Source organism: Saccopteryx bilineata, chromosome 3 (genome assembly GCF_036850765.1).
Source record: "Saccopteryx bilineata isolate mSacBil1 chromosome 3, mSacBil1_pri_phased_curated, whole genome shotgun sequence".
Classification (NCBI taxonomy): domain Eukaryota; kingdom Metazoa; phylum Chordata; class Mammalia; order Chiroptera; family Emballonuridae; genus Saccopteryx; species Saccopteryx bilineata.
The window spans coordinates 273,089,992-273,110,505 of NC_089492.1; the positions used below are offsets into that span (position 1 = coordinate 273,089,992).

The window sequence follows — 20,514 nt, forward strand, 5'->3', positions numbered from 1 at the left end:
CTGTGGGAACTTGCAAGATGGATGCTTTTCTAAGGAGTAGCTATTAGTGCAGGGCACTTTCACAAAGGTGGAAGAAGAAGCCCTCAGCCTCATACATGGTCTGAGACCTTGCAGCTGAGCATACCTGATTCAGGAGAGGTGCGCCTTAGTCCTCTCCAATCCGGGTCAAGTCTGGTGGCACATTCATTTCCCGACTGACCCTCAGGCCTCCATTCTTTCTCAGGTTTTCACACATAACTCTGAAAATACCTTTGCTCAAATCGGTACCCCGTTCAGCTTCGGTTACTTGGCTAGGGTTTCCTGCCCTCGCAAGATCTAGTGAATGTTAATAGCCTGCAGAACAGAGGGTGGGTAGGTGATGTTAGAATTTTTATTCCAGTTCTTTCTTGCATGCCTTTGTAGTTTTGGCTTCACGACTAAAATGGCCGTTTCTGTTAGAGGAGGGTTTAGGAGAGTGCCTTTCCTGGGAGAGACGAAAGGTTTTAAGAGAACCTAGGCGGTGATCCTGGCCAGCCTTTAACTAGACAGGAATCCCAAGTCCAGTTCTTTTGGTTAGTTTTTTTCAATTTCTGCTTCAGCTCCTCTGCTGATAGAAAGCTCATTACCTTCAAAGGCTGCCCATTTCATCATATCTGACCATTTCCAGGTTTTTCTTTCTATTTGAGCCAAAATGAAATTATATGGTCAACCAAAATGAACCTAGGCTTATAGATTAGCTTAACTGTAGGTGAATATTTGCATCCTGAAAGTGATGGTGGTCTTTTCTTTTTTTCGTCCTTTTAGCTATCCAGCTGACAACAACCAGAGGGGGTCTGGCTTGGCTGGACCCAAAAGATCCAGTGTGGTCAGCCCAAGCCATCCACCCCCAGCTCCTCCTCTGGGCTCCCCACCAGGCCCCAAACCAGGCTTTGCGCCACCCTCTGCCCCTCCGCCTCCGCCGCCAATGATAAACGTCCCACCCCCACCCCCACCTGGAGGGTTTGGATCCCCAGGGACCCCTCCACCACCTTCACCACCCTCTTTCCCACCTCACCCCGATTTTGCTGCCCCTCCACCTCCTCCCCCACCACCAGCAGCTGACTACCCGACTCTGCCACCCTTATCCCAACCAACAGGAGGGGCACCTCCTCCCCCCCCGCCGCCCCCTCCTCCTGGGCCGCCCCCTCTCTTTTACGGCGGTGCAGATGGCCAGCCCGCTGCACCACCACCACCACCTTCTGATACGCCCAAGTCCAAGTCCTCCTTGCCTCCTGTGAGCGATGCCCGCAGCGACTTGCTTTCAGCCATCCGTCAAGGTAAACCCCAGTATGGGGTCCAGAACCATGAAGTGTTGTCTTTCTGCAGCTGGATTGACTGATGGGGGGATGGCTGAGGGGTTCTGTGCCCTTCCCAGTGAGTGACTTTTGTTGTTTGGGGGGAGAGATTGGGACCTCAGGCCTCAGGTCAGCTTGAAGAAAGACTTGACCCTAAAAATATGGGGATTTATTTAGATTTCTTTCCACCTTGATTTAAAGTAGAGCATTATTATCCTGGGATCTTTGAACTCCTTGAAAATTTGTGCTTTTTGTGTGTTTGTGTCTATTTTGTGCCCCAGAGAAAAAAAAGAATCACTCTCTTAGAAGGTTCTTTGGCTGAACTCTTTGTCCTTAACTTTTTTGCCTTTCATATCCTTCCTCCCTACTCTTGTTCCCTCTTTCTCATCCATTTCCTTCTCTTCTTATTCTCCCGTCCCTGTCCTTCTGTCTCCTTCTCTTCCCTCCTTCCTCCCCTCCCTCATCATCATCTCACCCTCGTGGAGCATTCTCTTTCTGTCAGAGGCCAGGTCTGGGCCAAGGGGCTTGAGTAGTTTCTTCTGTTTGTCATCCCCAAGGAACTCAATGATTGTCTACAGAAGACAGCCTAAGGCAGCTGGGCTCAGTGGTAATCGGAGAGTTGGGCAGACTGTGTGTCTAATGGATGGAGTGTGGTGGCTGGTCCCCACTCAGAGCTTCATGAGAAGTACCATCCTCACCAGCCTGAGAGCTAGCAACGGGGAAGAATGGCCGGCTTCCTTTCAGACACACCTGTAGCACCAGGACCAACATTTTTCATGACACACCTGTAGCATCAGGACCAACATTTCATAAACCTTATTCTGTATTTTTTCTTGCTTCCTCCTTTCCCAGAGGATCCCTGTCTGCTGTCCTTTCCTATATTCCACCAGCCAAGGGCCATTCCCTCTCCATCAGTTCTGGTGGAGTCTGAGACGACTCACCTCCTTACCTCCTCTCTTTCCCCCACCAGGCTTCCAGCTGCGCAGGGTTGAGGAGCAGCAGGAACAAGAGAAGCGGGATGTCGTAGGCAACGACGTGGCCACCATCTTGTCACGTCGCATTGCGGTTGAGTACAGCGACTCAGAAGATGACTCCTCCGAGTTTGATGAGGACGACTGGTCGGATTAACTCTTTCTGCTTGCTGCCACCTTTTTTCTTGCCTTCCTACCTGCCTTCTTTGATGCCTATCCCAAAAGTCCCATGAGGAAAAAGAATTTCAAGGGGCCAGTGCCTTCCCTGAAGCTACCAAAGATATATCTAAGTGCTTCCTCCAAATTCACATGTATTTCCCACCTCCTACCTTCCTCCAAATCACATGTATTTCCCACCTCTCGCAGGCCCTGCCTATCAGTAGCTGAGACCCCTCTTCCCATCAAGTGTCTTGCATATTGAAGAGAAGGGAGAACCCCAAAGCTGATTCCTTTGAGTGGGTTTAAATTGCAGTTGATGCCTTTCCCTAGGTGTCATTTTCAACTGTGGTTTTCTCCCAAAGTCCTTGCCTTCAGCTACATTGAATAATGCCAGCCACCTCCTGGTCCTAAAGCCTGCACGGACGGAGGTGGCACCGGCCCCATGACTGAGAGGTCAGAGCAGGCCGTGTGTGCCAGCAGCCAGGCCGTTGCACCCTTCTGCCTGGGTCAGCAGGGCGAGGCTGCCTTTTACTAAGCTCTTTCTGTATCCGGATCCCTTTTGTTCTAGGAGCCATCAAGCCCCTCTGCCTAGAAATGATGCCTTTCTGAAGACTGGGTTGCCTTCCTGCCAGGCTCCCTCTCTTGACTATAGTGTTCAGGTGTCCTTTAAATGCCCCTCCCTTGCCACCAGGTGCCTCTGGGCACCATAGCCCAGTTCGGACCTCTAATACTCATGACCAAACTGGCCCTGACACACAGGGATCTGGGCCTCTGCTGGATGTCAGGAGCTGAGCTTAGAGACTGGGAATAGGACTAGAAGAGTGACAGGACTCCTTGGGTCCTAACCTCTTGATGCTGAAGTCTGGAGATGGGAAGTGACCTGCTCAAAGTCACACAGTTGGATTGTGATAGGGCTAGAGCTCAAGGTTTCTGATTCCAAGTCACCTGTGCTTTCTGGGACCAAATAGTGGGCACCTGCTGGAGCCTGGGCGGAGCAGCCTTGGCTCTGTGCTGCTCCAGACCTCGCCATAGGTAGGGATCTCAGCAGGGGGTGTGGGGCCTAAGCCGAGCCTGTCAGTGCTGCTCAGACCTGGATAGCCTTGTAATTGTTTGCTTCCCCTTTGCTGTCACTAGCCAACCACGTGGCCTCGAGAGCTGCCCTTCTGGGGGACTAGAGGTAGTGAGAGAAGGAAGGGGTGGGCAGCTTTGACAGGTGCTGTTTTCGATTCCTCTTCAACTCCTCCCCCTTTTATTTCCCCAATTTAGGCATGGGTTCTGCCAACTGTAGAAATTTCAGTCCCTGAGGCTGGCAGCTGCCGCGGGTAGCTGCCTGGGGGGCCTCGCAGCCGTGAGGAGGGCTGAAAAGCAGAGGGACTCTGGGTCTTCTTTCCAGCTCCGCTCCTCACTATACACAGTGATGTTCCCTCCCTTTTCCCCATTTTCCCCAGAGCTAATACACAGGTGCTATTATTCAGAAAAAAACTGGTCAGCTTTGGCCAGCAATGAGGTTTCTTCTCTTCTGCCCTATTGTGTAACCTCTTATGCTGAAACAGGCTTCTCCTGGCTTCTCCTTCTTTCAGAGCCCTGAAACAAAGAGAAACAGGATCTGTCTCTACCCAGCACAGCAAATGGTTGTAGTAATTGCCAAAGCCCTCATAAACCCCTCCAGCTTGAGGAGTGTGTAATAATGGGTACCGCCGCTGTGCCCTGGCTGAATGCTCCCCCTCTGTCTGCTTTCCTTGAACCAGGGCCAGGACTGAGCCTGCGGGGCCAGCGTGCCCTCCTGCTGGGGCTGCTCATAGTGTGCCCTCCTCCCTGGTCAGGCCTCTGGCACAAGCCAGCTCCTGGCTGTAGTGCTGCGCATACCTGGTTGTGTGTACCCTGCCTGGCTTCCCACCTTGCACTTTGGAAGCTGAAGGTACATTCTTCAGAACCCTGAAATGGCCGATGAAGGTGCCCCTGGCTGCAGCCCAGGAGTGGCTGGAGAGGCAGGCAGAGGGCAGTGGTTCTCCCAAATAGGAGTCCTGGGGCCTGGCCAGGCCAGGGTTTGGGCCTAATGGCTTTGACTAAATTACCCTCATCCCCCTCCTTGCTGGAAAAAGGGGGAGCCAGTGCCACTCTATCATTCTGCTCTGACCTTGAAGGGGGTGGTGTTGGCCTGACTTCTGGAATGGACAGAGTCCACGGTGGGAAGGTCTGGGGGCAGGAGGAGGTGGGGGGGCACTGCCTGCAGAAGGTAGGATTAGATCATTAGCTCAGTGACCTCCTAGGGTTTCGATGTGCTGTGTTCTCATCCTACAGCTGGTTTGGTAATGATCTGCAAGTCCCGGAGAGCAACAGCACAGCTCTGCCTGACGCTCTCATTAAAATCTATGCAGCCAAGCTCGGCGCTTTGTAGCAGCCGGCCTTGCGAAGCCTCCTCAGCTAGGAGTGGGGGTTGGGGGTGGGCTAGGACCCAGTCAGCTGAGAGGCCCTTTGGGCTCTATTTATGCATATATGCGCCCCAAAAATGCTTCTTTAAACCCAGAGCCCTTTAAGATGATAAAGGACCTTATGCAGGTAATCATGTGTCTTTGGAATCCTTTAATTGTAGCATGCAAAGTTTAGCGATTATTTAAATTGGCCGAGGCTGGTAAGCCTGTGGAACAGTGGCTCGTAAGGACTCTTAAGTTCTGAAGCCAATGAGCCACCTCCCTTCCTGGTCTGCTCAGCCCAAGGGATTTATCCCCATTCCTGTGGCCTAGGGGCCCAGCTTCTGACCAGCAGGCAGTGTCAGAAGGGACTGGCGGCTTTGCCCAGGTTGTGAGATGTGTACATTCCAAAGGAGCAGCCTCAGGGAGAGGGCAGGCTCTTGATCCCTTGGAAGCTCAGAGCAGCAGACCCAAGCTCCAGCTTGCCTCCGGAAGCTCGAGCGCCCTCAGAAATGACCCTGGTCAATGTCACCGCAGAGCCCAGGCGGTGTTGTCAGGGCTAATGTGAAATCTCTTCCTGTGGCGCCGATCCTCCAGCTCTGCAGCGCCGGCTTGGACAGATTGAGGTCTCTGTGGCTTTGGTGACCCTCCTTAAGCATTCCCACTGTGTCCTAGCTCTGCTCTGCGTGCCTCTGACTGCAGCCCCCCTCACCCGACTTCAGGGCCTGGGGATGGGGCAGGTCCCCAAGGCCAGGGGCTTTTGCTCAGGAGACATGTCAGGCTTCCTAAGAGCATCAGGCTTTGTGCTTGACTGGGGTCCAGCTGACCTGGGGACCAGGTGTTGCCCAGAAACATGCCTCTTTCTGTGCCTCAGTGAGTACTAGGGAACAATGTTATTGTATGAACTATACTCAGTTAACTCACTCAAGAAACTAACCAATTTGTACTTTCTGTCTAGAATGATGTACATGTAGGAGAGTGAGCTGTAATGCTCCCGAAGTGCCTTCTTTTCTGATATAAGCATATTTATAAGGACCTATTCCAGTGGATTCTTGGGTGTGTTTGCCTCATCAGGATTGAAGGGAGTGAGCACATACGTAGTGGGGATACGTTCTGAAGATGAGACCCTTCCCCCCGAGGATGGGAAAGGAGCGTCAGATCTGAGCAGCAGGGTTAAGCTGAACCCCTTAAGTGGCCCTTTCCCTTTGCCCTGCTACTCTCAGCTCCTAGAAGGATGTCCAGCTTGTTAAAGCCCTGTGGCTCCAAGCCTGGTCTTGTCCTTCCCTGACAGGCTCACGTATGTACCACATTAGCTCCCCCGTGACCTTAAGATTCCATGTAACTATACACTCGAATACATAAATGCCAATATTTTAAGTAATTTGATAAAAATCTTTGTAGCTGTTCAGCCACCTCTGGTGTGTATGCGTGTGTGTTTAATGGGAGAAGGGATTAGAAGGGGGCAACGATGAGCCACAGGTGGTGGCTTCAGCTCCAGAGGGAGGTCCATTGTGGGTGGGCTTGGAGGGTAGGAGGCTGCAGGGTGTGGGTGGTGCACCGTTTGGGAGGTGGGGGTAAAGACCGGAAACCATTTTGATTTAGGAAGAAACCCAAATTGTGGAACCTAGAGGCCCAGGAGCCCCCCTCAGCTAGCTGAGGGGAGTGTGCTGAGACCAGGGGAGACTAGCTGCTGGGAACTCCTTACATTGGGCAGGAGAGGAGCACAGGCTGAATGCTGATGCTGCCTCCCAACATCTGGCCGGCATCTTGTGTGCCTCTCAGACCCAAGCAACTTACCTTAAATAGAACAATTTACAATGGAATCCAGGAAAAGGTTTAGGCTGCTGCATGCCCCTCTCCCAGGCGTGGGGGCTGGGTTTATATTCTGACCCAAAAAAATTACCTACCCAGGAAGCAACGGCTGTGGTTGTTCTGAGCACAGCTGCTGTGGGTAACTGTCCCTGGGGGTAATTTATGAACAGACACCCAGTTCCGGACCCAGCAGAAGCAGTGGGGTGGCCAGGAGAGGGGCGGGAGCGGGGTTGGTGACTCTGCTGGTCACGCCTGCTGTTCAAGAGAGAGTCACCCACTGGCGTCCCAGGAGAGGGGGCAGAAGTTTTGAATTGTCAGCAACTGCTGCGCCAGCCGCTCTGAGCTCATCGCCGGAGGTGGGGGTGCAGGGGAGGGGGCGCAGGGGCTGGCTCGTCCCTGTGGAGCCCCTCGCTCCACCCGCCTGCTCAGGCCTGTGTTTAGTCAGCACTTGGCTTCCCAAGGCCAGTGACTGACAGGCAGCCAGACGCCCGCCCTGAGAGAAGACAAAATGGTGTCGGGAGCCGCCCTTGCTGGGGAATTGGAGGGAAGGAATGTAGATCTGGGAAGCCAGAGGCTCAAGCTTAAATTCTGGCTTCACTTGCAGCTGTGACCCTGTGCAAGTCGCTTCACCGCCTGGGCTAAGCCTTAGAAGAAAGCATTTACTGAGTGCCCACTACCTGCCCCACACTGCCCTTGATTTCAGCCTTCACGAGGCAAGTGTGCCTTATTTTACACATGGGAAAGACAGGTTCAAAGAGGTAAGGTGAGTTTGCCTAAGATCACGTAACTTGCCAGGAGCAGAGCCACAGTTGGAACGTGGGTTTTCAGCCAGAGCTGGTGCTCTGTTCACTGTGCAACCTAACTTTCAGAATCTCTTCTAGAATCATAGTAGTGCCGTACGGGGTCTGTTAAAGGTTTTCTTTCTTGCCTACCCACTTCCTGGTGCCCAGTTTTACAGGTAACGGTTAATTTTGTTTTTGCTTTGAAATCAAGTGAGCTGTACTGAGGACCCAGCTATTGTAGACCTTCAGAGTTGAAAGTACCCTGCACTCAGCTTTCCCTAGGTATGGGCTGGGGCTTCCCACAGACTCCCTGCTTAGTCCGTGCATACACATCTGTTCCAATGCACGCATTCAGGCACACTCAGCCATATACACACAGTAGACACCTATGCATGTCAGCGGGCACACTTGAGAACCCAGGCTCCAGGGCGCTTACACACACTGCACACAGAGCCCTGCTCTTGTGCAAACAAGGACACATCCACGCAGTTACAGGAATACACACAGTCACAGGCAAACCGCACACAGAGTGCCCGGGAGCCACCCCTCCCTTTGCACTGCCAGTTTCTCACTGCCCCCTCCTGGCCGCCCAGTGGCCAGGGCACTCTGGCTCTATTTTCTCTAAGTTCTGGGGTTGGTTGTCAGGTAGTTTTTCTCCTGGATCACGAGGAGTCAGAGCGTTTTCAGGTGCTCACCATGAACCAGGAGATGAGGTTGTCTAGAGGGGATTCCAAATAAAGCTGGAGGACAAAGAAAGCCGTTCACACTAAAAGAAATCTTGTGACTCAACCGTCAGTATTGTGGTAGCAGGAGTCCTGCATAGCACTCTTCCATCACAGCAGTCAGTACCTTCACCCTTACCTTGGCAACTGTGTGCCCGTGCTCACACATAAAGAGGAACAGGCTTACTGGCTGAGATTGAAGGTCAGGTCTTGAGGCTCCCGCCTGCTGCTCCCTCTCTGGGCCTCAGCTTCCTCACCTCAGTGAGGAGCAGGCCATGATCATGTAGGCAGGCCCTTCCACTCCTGCATCTCACTCTCTTGGGAACAAACATCTCCCCAAGTGTATGGCTGAGTAAAGCACATCCATAAGCATAACCCCATGGACTCAGACCAGTCCTGGGAGGATTACCAACACAAAGCTTTTTATTTCTATTTTATAGTTGAGGGAATGAGGCACAGAGAGGCACAGCAACTTGGCTGAAATCACACAGCAAATTGGTATCAGGCATGTAAATAGAAACCCTCTTCTTTCCAATGCCAGGCTGCTTACAAGAAAGTAGAACACCCTGTGGGTTTGGTCCCAGAGCCAAGGAGACAGGAACTACAGAGGCTAAAGCCAGAAGCTCTGCCCTTCTGTCTGGGAGCCCTGAAGGTTGAAGGGAACTCAGAGGAGTTCCCAGGCCTAGGCATTAACAGGAAGGTGGGAAAAAGCAGTTTGAAACCTGGGTAGGTTCCACCACTCCCCCCTACCCTAGTACACTGCACCAACCGTAAGCATCCTTTCCCACTGCAAAACCAGAGGCAGACTACAGGGGTTTCTCCCTGTGCTGTGGTCACCTAGTAACCTGTTCATCCAAGTATTCACATACATGTACGTAGGGTGCACATGTGTGCCTGGACTCCACAGTGTGCACTCACACATGTAGGTATATGGTTGTGCATGCCTGCAAGTATACTTAGGATTACATTCATGGGATGTACAACATGTAAGTATGTGCTTGCAAGCCTGTACGTGTGACTGCATTTGTGCATTTTGATGTGTTTGGATGTATATATATAACTGGTCTCGGCATATTGGGCAGGGGCATTTATGTACATGTAAGATTTTCCTTGCATGCCTATTGGGTTTGTTCATGAGTGTACTTGGATATATGCAAATGATCACATTCATTTGTGTGGAGTGGGGCATGTCCATGTACACGACTGGTGGGTGTGCATGAAGGGATGGCCGCATGGACCTGCATACACGTGAGTCAGAGGAGTGCCCTCCCAAGAAAATGTCAGTGTTCCCCCAGTTCTGGTATGGAGGGTGCCCTGCCTGGCTGCAGCCAGGCGCTGGGCTTCCAGCATCCCCACCCTGCCCCTGCACTCTATTCCCCAGACCCATCCTGCTTAGCCAATTTGCAGCCTCTCGCTCCCAGCTCCCGAGAAGGCCTGCAGCAAAGTCAAGGGGCTGGTGGCCAATTAGCGAGGGGGTTAATCAGGGATCTGGGGACCCCTGGGGGGCGGGAAGCCAGAAGGCAGGCATTGGGGTTGGCAGCAGTTCCAGCTGCCTGTCATGAGTATGGGGGAGGGGAGAGGCAGGGAGAGGAGGCTGAACCAGCTCGATGGTGCTAGAAACCAAGGCTCTGTCTGAATTCGTGATTGCTGAGCATTGACAGCAGTGGGGAGCCTGTGCGACGGTGTACACTGTGTACAAAGGGGCATGTACACGCCTCCTTCAAGTCATTAAATGTGGTCCTGTATGCAAAAGTATGTACGTGCCTATAGATACCATCTGTATACATGTACAGATTTGTGTTTATACTGTATATGTGTGTGTGCAATGGTGTGCAACTGGGTCAGGGTCTGTGAGCATGTCTGGTCCCGTGTGCACACATGTATACAAGGATAAGTGTGTCTGTATGTATATACATGTGTGCAAGGGCAAGTGATTGTCCCTGCATACATGTGCACATGAAGCTGACATGGTCTGTATACATTGTGCAATGATGTATTTATGTACAAATGTGTATACCAGTGTGCAGATATGTCTGGTTATAATGTGTGTTTTGGTAAGTATGCATGTGTGTGTTCTCTGAACAGCCATGGGGCTGGCCCCCATATGTGTCCCTATGTGCATGTGCTGTGTGCGCACAGGTCTCAGCACATAGGGAGCTGGGGGATGCAGGGCTGGAGGGGCTCCAGGCTCTGGGAGAGGATCTGATAGACGAGGCTTGCCGCAGCCCCCGGCCCCAGGAGCCTGTTTTCCAGCCTGCAGAAACTGTGAGCCCGTGAACTCATCTTATATTAATAGCTGCTGTCTCCTCACTTATTGCAGGGAGAGGCGGTCATGGCCCCAGCAGGGTTCAGCAATCAGAGCTGCCCCCACTTCCCCACACAGGACCTGGAAAGAAGGGGAGGCGAAATGGGCCCCACCTCTACCCCAGGGCCTACCCCAGCAGGAAGGCAGGGTAGTGGGCCCTAGCCCTTGCTCCCCTAGGCCAAAGAGTCCAGCTCACCCTCCTGGGCCTCCAGCTGGATGGGATCGGGCATGGGGTTGGAAAACGCAGTGATAGAGAAGCTGGAAGGCTTGGCTATCCATCCCCAAAATGCAGGCGCGCGCGGACACACACACACACACACACACACACACACACGAAGTTTAAGCAGCCCCAGGCTGAGCACCAGATGAATCTGAGGCTAAAAGAGACATAGAAGGCTTCATTCAGTTTGAAGGGGCAGGCATGTCCCTTGTCTCAGGGACTCTCAGTTGGAGGGGGGGACACACAACCTTGCCATTCGCACAAGGAAGACAAGAATTTTCTATAAATGTTTACTCAGGAGAAATGTAACAAGGTGTGTTGCATAAAACACAGCTTCATAGTTACAGGAGGACTTAGCCAAGGAGGCTTCCTGAAGGTGGGTGTGCAGGGAGATCCTGAGATGTATCTGAGCAACCTGGGAGCAAGAAGAAGCCATCGCATAGGCCCACAGGGTTCAACCTGGAGGCAGGTTCAGACACCCCTCAGCGTGGGCCCAGGGCCCAAGGCAGAGACTCCAGATGCAGGCCCCCAGAAATTCCTCTTATCTTTCTACATAACCACACGTAGACAGACAGCGGGGGATCCACAGCCCCCAGACAGGAGGCTGGTCAGCATTAATCCTGCTGACCCCAGGAGCCAGAAGGTGGGGTGGGGAAACCACGGGTCAAACCCGCCAGGGTAGGAAGGGCAATGGCCTCTGTCCTCTGGGCCACGGCGGGGGCTCCTGGGAGCATGGGGAGGCAGTAAGGAGGCCCTTCCTGGCACCACTCTTCTCAAAGGCTCGGGTGTATCCTGGAGACCCCTAACTTCCCCAGCCCAGGAGAGAAACAGCATGCTGTTTCTGAGCTGTTCCTGAAACCCACTCCCTCACCCAGGAAAGAAACAGATTTGGAGTCAAATGGATCAGGTTCAAATTCCAGCTCAACTTCTTATGAACTGTGTAACTGGAGGCAAATCAGATGTCACCTTCAGTAAGGCCCTTTTTGGGCACCCTCATTTAAACAAGGGGCACACGCTTCCTGTGTCCCTTCCCTACTTTGTTTTTCTCAGAGGATTGCTCACTGATATTACCACGTTCTTAGTTTTTATTTCTTTTTTTTTTTTTTACTTAGCTCTTTTTTTAATTTTTTTAGTGACAGAGACAGACAGACAGGAAGGGAGAGGATGAGAAGCATCAACTTGTAGCTGCGGCTCCTTAGTTCATTGATTGCTTTCTCATATGTGCCTTGTCAGGGGGTGGGGGCTCAAGCCGAGCAGTGACCCCATGCTCAAGCCAGAGACCCTGCACTCCAGCTGGTGAGCCTGCGCTCAAGCTGGCGATCTCGGGGTTTCGAAACCGGGACCTCAGCATTCCAGGTCATGCTCTACCCACTGTGCCACCGCCAGTCAGGTTAGCCTGTTTTGTTTTGTTTTGTTTTTTTAATTTTATTTATTGATTTTAGAGAAAGAGGAAGGGAGAGAGACAGAAACATCTATCTGTTTCTTGTACATGCCGTGGCTGGGAATCAAGGCCGCAACCCTGGTGTATCGGGATGACACCAACCGAGCTATGTGGCCGGGGCTAACTTAGCTTTACCTTACTATTTCCCCTGGCTAGAATTTAAGCTATCCACAAGGACAGTGATACATGATTGAACACCCATTACTCTCAGAACCTCAACTTATTCTTCTGTGAAATGGGGAGAACAATAATACCATTCAGTGGGTCCTATGACATTGTATGAAATATTTGGCTCAAAGCTTGTCATGGGGGAGATGCTTGCTGAGCAGGGGTCATTTCCCAGGTACATTTCAGGAAGGTAGGGAGAGAAAATAAGGCTCAACCTGAGCTGATAAGGCCTCCTCACTGTGTGCTGGGCTGGAGCGGTGTGTAGCTCAGCCAGGCCTGTTTTCCACCAGCTCTGATCCAGCCCTGCTGCTGTCTGGCATGTCCACGCCCCTAGATTCCTGTGGCCACTAAAGGGGAGGAGTCTTGAACACCAGGCAAAAGAGCTCTGCCTAGGGAAATACAGAAAGCTTGGCACAGCTGTGTGAGTTTGAGCAAATGGCTGCTGCTCTTTGGGCCTCAGTCTCTAGCTGTGCAATGGTGGGGTGGGCCAGAATGCTCTGACAGCTGTACGTCCAGGCTTTGGCCCCGAAGGCAGAGAGGGGCTAGTCAGCATTTCCTCTTCAGCCGCACTTCAAACTTGCTCTTGCCCTTTGCCCAGTGAACATATCGTTTCTATTTCCAAAACCCCTAAATTCAGGGTCCTGCACACTTACGTCTTCCAATTCACTCAAGGGCATATGCACATACTTACCCTCACTCGCCTTTGCATAAAGAAAAAAAAAGCTATTCTAGCTCCAGAACAACCAGACCTCATCCAACCAGCTCCCAAATGTTGCCGCTGGTTCTGAGGATGAACCCCAGCATAAATCAGGGTCTAGAATGTTGTAGGCCCTAGGCCTTGAGGAAAGGAGGTGAGAGGCACCTGACTAGGAGGTAGCCAGTGGATAGAGCACTGGCCTGGGATGCTGAGGACCCAGAAACACTGAGGTCTTTGGCTTGAGTGCGGGCTCACCAGCCGGCTTGAACACAGGATTATAGACATGACCCCATGGTTGCTAGCTTGAAGCCTAAGGTTGGTGACTTGAGCAAGGGGTCACTGGCTTGGCTGGAGCCCCCCGGGTCAAGGCACATAAGAGAAAGCAGTCAATGAACAACTGAAGTGCCACAGCTGAGTTGATGCTTCTCATCTCTCCCCCTTCCTGTCTATCCATCTGTAACCCTCTCTCTCACTTAAAAAAAAAGAAAGGAGGCCCTGCTGGTTGGCTCAGTGGTAGAGCGTCAGCCTGGCGTGCAGGAGTCCCAGGTTTGATTCCTAGCCAGGACACACAGGAGAAGCGCCCATCTGCTTCTCCACCCTCCCCCTCTCCTTCCTCTCTGTCTCTCTCTTCCCCTCCTGCAGCCAAGGCTCCATTGGAGCAAAGTTGACCCAGGCACTGAGGATGGCTCTATGGCCTCTGCCTCAGGCGCTAGAATGGCTCTGATTGCAACAGAGCAACACCCCAGATGGGAGAGCATCGCCCCCTGGTGGGCATGCCGGGTGGATCCCGGTCGGGCGCATGCAGGAGTCTGTCTGCCTGCCTCCTGGTTTTCAACTTCAGAAAAATACAAAAAAAAAAAGAGGAGGTGAGAGGCAATTGACCAGTTCACAGAGCCCAGGTTCTGGAAACATGGGCCAGTCACCAATCCTCCCTCGGCCTGTTTTCTCATCTGTAAAATGGAGCCTATACTACCTGTGCCCTGGGATGCTCAATAGGCATAGCTGAGGTAGCACGTGTACCACACTTAGCACAGTACTTAGCTCACAGTGCATGTCCACGGTTTGAAGGGGCTGTTAAGCAAATTAACATGCTTTGAGTATATACATACTTCATGCCAAAGCCCCAAACTACAGCTAATAATGTTGGCAGGATGTGGGCATCATCAACCCAAGAAGGGTCCAACATCCTGGTTCCTGTCCCCCAGAAGGAGGTGGGGTCTTTGTCGGTGGAGCCTGGGTCTGAGTAGAGGGGCCCATCAGACTGGCATCCTGGGGTGGGAGGATCACCTGTGTCACCTGCTAGCCACACTCCATCCTGGATCTCCAGCTTTTCATGTCCCCTAACGGGCACCAGGCTGTGTATTAATCCCCCCATTCCATGCTTTCCCATGAGGCCCACTTGACTACCTCCACACACACACACAAATATTTATTACAAAATCATTTTTTATTAAGGATTGGGTCAGGGACAGGAATAGGGAATGCACTGGGGCCATACCCAGATTGGCAGAGGGGTCAGGTGTTGGCTCGCATCCTGCCCCCCTAGGGCACCTCATGGTGAGGCCTGGCTCCCAGGCCATAGCTGTGGCGCTGGACGCCAGGCTGGAGTGGAGTTGGGGTTGCCACCTTTGGTCCTGGCTGCTTGGCCAGACTGGTTTCCCCCAAACCACCACCAGAGGGCAGCAGGCCCCCAGCACAGAGGAATTCTTGGTTGCTCAGGTGATGGCTTCTTAAAAAAATAAAAAACCAGAGGCTGGTGTGCTCCCCTCACAAACCCCAGAGAGGTAGGTCAGGGGAGAAGGCTCTGGTCTCTGTGATCTCTTCAATAAAAAATAAGCAAAAATAATAACAAAATACATCGTTTCTCTTTCTCCCTTTCCCCCCTCTAGGAACTGAGGTCAGAAATGGGGGTGTGGGGACTGGTGGTACCCTGGTATGGCCTGGATTTCAAGGTGTTATTCTCTTCCCCCCCTTATATCCATAAATAAATTCATAAATAAAGTATAAATAGATATTCTTTGTATGTGCACATATATATATATAAATAAATCTTTTTCTCCTATCTAGGCAACTGAGTGACTAATATCTCTGACTCTAGCTCAGAAATCCAAAAGTAAAGTGACATGGTCAAGGTCAAGAAAGGGGAAGCCCAGGGACTTGAAATGGCACTGTAAAACACCCAGCAGCATCCTGGGACTCTGAGCCAGGTGGACTGTGGGACATTTCTGAGTGGAACCCTGACCTTCTGAACATTCTGGAACCATGGAGCCATCTGGGCCCTGCCGGGATCTGAACAGAATCCTGTGAAACACCCAATGTCCTAAAACTCCAGAACCAGCTGGGTCTTGGGGGTGTGGAGCTGGGGGGGTTGGAACAAAGCCCTGGAGGACCTAACTAACATTCTGGAAATATGTAGTGATCAGGATTGAATGGTCACCAATAAGCGACTAGACATCACTGGGGGAACGGGATCGGAAGGGGATCTTGGAAGAGGAACAGCAGCAGACGGCCCACAGCACCTTCTGAACGTCCTGGTTGCGGAAGGCATAGATGATGGGGTTGATCATGGAGTTGTAGGTGGCAGGGAGAAGGGTGAGATAGGTGTAGAGGGATGGGGAGTGGGCATCGCCCAACAGGCAGTAGACAGTGAAGGGCAGCCAGCAGGCAGCAAAGGCGCCAAGCACCACAGCCAGGGTGGCAATGCCCTTGCGGGTGGCCACATAGTGGGAGGCGGGCAGCAGGTGTCGCTGGAGGGCAATCTGCTGGGCATGGTGGCAGACGATGCGGCAAATCTGGGCATAGAGCTGCAGCATGATGCCAAACACCATGAAGAAGGCAACAGCCAGGACTACCAGATGGTTCTTGGAGAGTGGATATACCACGCCACACGTGGTCCGGGTGTCCAAACAGTTCCAAGCCAGCACAGGCAGCAGCCCCAGGCCCAATGCGCCTCCCCACACTAGGGCCAGCATCACATAGGTCCGTGTCACCGTTGTCTCTGAGTAGTAGGTGAGGGCATTGTACAGAGAAAGATAGCGATCTACGGTGATGGCCAGTAGGCTGCCAATGCTGGCGGTAAAGGACATTGCCAAGATGCCAACCAACACCAGGGTCATCTCCGCCGAGCCAATGCAGAAGACAGCAGCAAAGTGCAGGACCAGGCCCAGGCCTGCCAATAGGTCTGCAACAGCCAGGCTGCCCACTAGCAGGAACATGGGGGCACGAAATGCAGGAGTGCCCACAATGATGGCCACCACCAGCGCGTTTTCGCAGGACACCAGGGTACCTGAGATGCAGAGCACCACATCCCAAGCCCTAGGTGAGGGCAGTGGTGCGTCTGGGCCTGTGGGCCCCTCTGCTGAACCCACGCTGCTCACGTTCACGTTGCCTGGGCCAGCGGAGAGCCAGGCCAGGGGGCTGCTTGCACCCCACATCATGGTACCTGTAGGAGAAAGGCCCTGTGAGAAGTTGGCAGGGTTAGGTGCTGGGTAGAGGAGTCTGCAACAGCTGAGGTGCCTCTCTAGATCCTTGGTGGGACTCTCTCCTCAGGATACCTAGCTGGGTCCCAATGTCTTGTCCCCTACTCATGCCCTGGGGCTCCTTCCAGGATACTTTTGTCCTTTTCCATGCCCATAGGCCAGTACAGGTCTTTTTTCCCCGGGGATCCTGTCCTAGGTCTCTTCATCTCCCTTCCAACTCCCTGGGTCCTGTAGGCCTCTTCCTCCCACGTGTATGACCAGAGAACCAGATAAAAGGACTATCATAAGTGGGTGGGGACTACTTGTAAGACCCAGGAGGTGCTGGGAAAGGCCAGGACTGGGAGAGGGAAACACATTTCAAGAATGAGGACAGCTCTGCTCCCTCTCCATCAGAGAGGATGACGCTCAGTTTCTGAGGCTCACCAGACACTTCACGATTCTCAGAACTGCCAGCCCCAGACCCCGCCCCCAGGGAATTCGGGGGAAGCTCCCTCCAGTCCCCACCCTGCACTCCTGGGGTAACATCTGGGAACTAAGCCTTCCCAACACATACCTGCTCAGACTTCTGCCCAGGCCAGACCCCTCTTTCTGCTTACAACTCTGGGTCTTTGGAACAGACACCCCCTGCTGGATGCATGAGTCAGACCCCTCCTGCCGGGACACCTGGATCTTGGGCCTGACTCCTTCTGCCAGGATGTCTGGGTGTCTGGATCCCTAAGTCAGACTGCTCCTCCTTTAGGACACCTAGGTCCCTGTCCCAGCCACCTTCTGCCGGTCCAACCTTAGATGACCATTAGTTCCTCCAGGGCCTTGCGTCCCTGTAGGAGTGACTGCTCAGCCCCGCTGGATCACCCCGCTGATGGCGCTCAGCACCCGGACACTGGGTTCCACCTGCTAGCCCAGAATCTGGGTTCCAGGTCTTGACCTCTGACCCTGGCCCACCCCTGGGAACCTGACTGCCGGCTCAGTGGCCCAGCATCCTGAGTGCCCTCCCAGACGCCTGGTGACCGCGGTGGGGACCGCTACTTACCTCTAGGGACTAGTCACGGCCGGGCCGCCCGAGAAGGTTCCACTCGGGTCTGGATAGCGCAGGGTGTGAGCAGACCCCGACAAGCCCCCGCTGCCGCGGGAGAGCGGCGTGAGTCACCCCTCCCCGCCCCGCCCCACCCCACCCCCAGCCACCGGTTAGGTGACGTCAGTGGTTCAGCTAACCAATGGGAGCGTCGCGCTGGAGCGCAAAGCGCGTTGCGCGGCATAGTAATAAGGTCTCGTACCGCCTGCTCCCCCATTCATAAAAAGCAACCGCGGCTGCGGCCCCGCCCCTCACGATTCGGCCTGCGCTGTCCTTGACGCGGCGCCCTCTACGGGCAGCAGATTTTGGGGGCGCAGGTGGGAGAGCCTTAGAAAAGTCTCAGAGAGGCTGCGGAAGATGTGGGGGAGTGCAGAGGCAAGGGGACCCGGATAGGCTGTGGGATAATGAGACCCTCGGGTGACAGAGACAGGCTGACGAAATTCAGGTGACGGAGACCAAGTGATGGGGCTGAATGGGCGTCCCCGGTGAGGATGACGGGGTCCCTGAGATGACGGTGACAGGAGCACAAGCAAGCAGGAAGGTGGGTGGCAGTGACAGTATGAGAATGGTGACAGGATCTTAGGGGATGGTGGCTGAGGAACGCTGACATAGAGAGGGAAGCCCCCAGGGCAACCATAAGAGTGTGAGGGAGACTCTGGCCCGATGGAGTTCAGAGATCCCAGGGTGACAGAGGCAGTGGCAAGGGAAGATGGGAATGTGCAGGTTTTACTTCGGGTCACTATGACCCCTGTCACAAGTACTGAGGTGACAAAGTTACTTAAGTGATGAGGGTTGTGGGGTCCTGGAATAAAGCACCCAGGTGACTGTGGTGAGTGGGCCCAGGGTAAGTGGGGCAGGGTAGAGGGTCTTTATTGGCAGCGATCAGGCAGGTAAGCTGTGGCCAGGACAGGTCTCCGTGATGCGGAGGCTGGGATGAGAAGCCTGGCGAGCTCACTCGTGTGTAAGCCTGATAGCACCCTCAAAGCATGGAGGGTTGGGCCTGGTGAGATTTCAAAACATGAATTATTTATTCAAGGGGTCTGGAAAGCCAGCAGTGTGCTGTGTCTGTGGGGGGTGGAGGGCACTTCCTCGAAGCAGCTGGAGAGGGGAAGCCAGGAAGAACTTGGAAGCAGAAAACCTGGCAGCTCAGTTACAGAGCAGGCCCCTCTCAACCTTCCATCTCAGGCATCCTGGCAGATAGGGCATGGAGAAGGAGCTCCATCTTCCCAACTCTGTCTGTCCTTAGTCCCAGATGTCTCCATATGGGACAGACATGGCCAGTCCTGGGGGAGAGGAGCTGGCTGCTCTTCTTCCCTCTCTCTAGCCTTGAACTTCATTAGAATTATCTAGGTCCTGAGGAATAGGGGAGAGGGTAGGGATCAGGTTTGAAGAAACCAGGGCGGCCCAGATCCCAGGCCTCACCCACCTTCTCCCCAGCACATCACCACTGCCGTTCTCACAGTGAGTGTAGGGAAGGAGGAAGGTGGTGCCAGGCCAGTGGCAGGGTACCTGGGAGGAGTAGAGGGCTGGGCTGCAGAAGAGAATGCACTTCAGGTTGGATACAGTAAGTTAAGGGTGCTTCGCAGGTGGAAGTGGTCAAGAGTGTAGACTGGATTCAAACCCCAGTTCCTCTATTTCCTAGCTATGTGACTTTGGGTGAGTTTCTTAGACTCTTTTTGCCTGTTTTCTCATCAATAAGATAGGGATAATGTTAGTATCTGCCTCATAGGATCATTGGGAGGGACCTGGCATGTTGTCAGCACTGGCTGTCTGGGCTTCCAGTAGTATATCTGGCAGGAGGGGACACCCAGGAGGAATAGGTATGCAGGTAGTAACTGAAGTTCTAGGGGTAGATGACATCACCTAGGGGAGGGAGCAGAGAGAGAGAGGAGCCTCAGGGAATCCCACCATTAAAGGTACAGACTGGATGACAGTGTTCCTGTTCCTGGTCTGCACTGGCTGTTCCCTCTGCCTAGAACCCTTCACTTCTTAAGGTCTCTGCACCCAACTCATCTCTTCTCAAGCAGACTTTCCTGGCTTCCATCCTATTTTAGCACTCTCCTACAGTGCCTGGCCTGTCATAGGTGTTCAACAAATATTTTTTGACTGGCTAATTAAACTAAAAGGCAACATCTAGAGAAAGAGAAGGAAAACAGAGAGTAGTAATAACCATGGTGTCAAGGAAGGTGGGGGTGTCAAAGAGAGAGACTAAAGAGCATCATTGCCTTAGGACTCAGGTATTCATTTTCTCTCCCATCAGAGCTGGGTCCCAACAGCTGTCCAGATAGCTTCAGACAGGGGTGAAAGCTACTGGGATGTTGGCAGGAAAGGGATATACAATAGACTGTATTCTGCTATTCTGAGTGGCAGTGCTAATTTTTTTTATAGTTTACTAATTATCTTTGGAAACACTGCACAATTATCACAGATGAAGTTATTGCAGAATCTTTACTCCCTCTGTTTGCACCAGTATTGGCCTTTCTCATAGCTGTGACCTTCTATACTCTGGCATTTCATTCACTGTCTTCTTACGGTCTTTTTCTTCTCCTGAAGACCATCCCTTGCAAGCTTGTGTTTGGGTTCACTATTTTCCTTTTTAAAAAAATTTATTGACTGAGTTTAGAGAGAGAGAAGAAGGGAGATAAATATCAATATGTTCCTGTATGTGCCCTGACTGGAATCAAACCGACAAACTTTGTGTATCAGGATGACACTCCAACCAACTGAGCTATCTGGCCAGGGTGGGTTTATTTTTCTTTACATAATTCAAGGAATCACATATGATGTCAAAGCCAGTTGTTTTACCATCACCAAAATGTGTTTTGACTCCAATATAGAGATGACATATGGTGTGGTCTTGTACATTCTGGCTAGTTTGTCCCAGGGGGAAGGACATTGATGACCATGTTTCCATTGAAGTAGTTAGTTGACCTGAACTTCCTGATCCAGCCAGTTACTGAGT

General features: G+C 52.6%; 2 protein-coding genes across 5 annotated transcripts in view; one reads left to right on the forward strand and one right to left on the reverse strand.

Annotated features, from left to right (window-relative positions):
- WASF2 (WASP family member 2) overlaps positions 1-6,266 on the forward strand; it is a 96,192-nt gene extending 89,926 nt beyond the window's left edge. For all 4 annotated transcript variants that reach the window (XM_066269962.1, XM_066269960.1, XM_066269964.1 and 1 more), the window contains 2 exons: positions 784-1,295; positions 2,284-6,266. In XM_066269962.1, coding sequence (XP_066126059.1) covers positions 784-1,295; positions 2,284-2,441 — 670 coding nt within the window. In that variant the 3' untranslated portion in view covers positions 2,442-6,266. The remainder of the gene's footprint in view (positions 1-783; positions 1,296-2,283) is intronic.
- A 9,182-nt stretch (positions 6,267-15,448) lies between these two features.
- On the reverse strand, positions 15,449-16,438 carry GPR3 (G protein-coupled receptor 3). Its single transcript, XM_066265115.1, has one exon. The coding sequence runs from the start codon at positions 16,436-16,438 to the stop codon at positions 15,449-15,451; it is 990 nt and encodes a 329-aa protein (XP_066121212.1).
- Between the last annotated feature and the right edge of the window lie 4,076 nt (positions 16,439-20,514).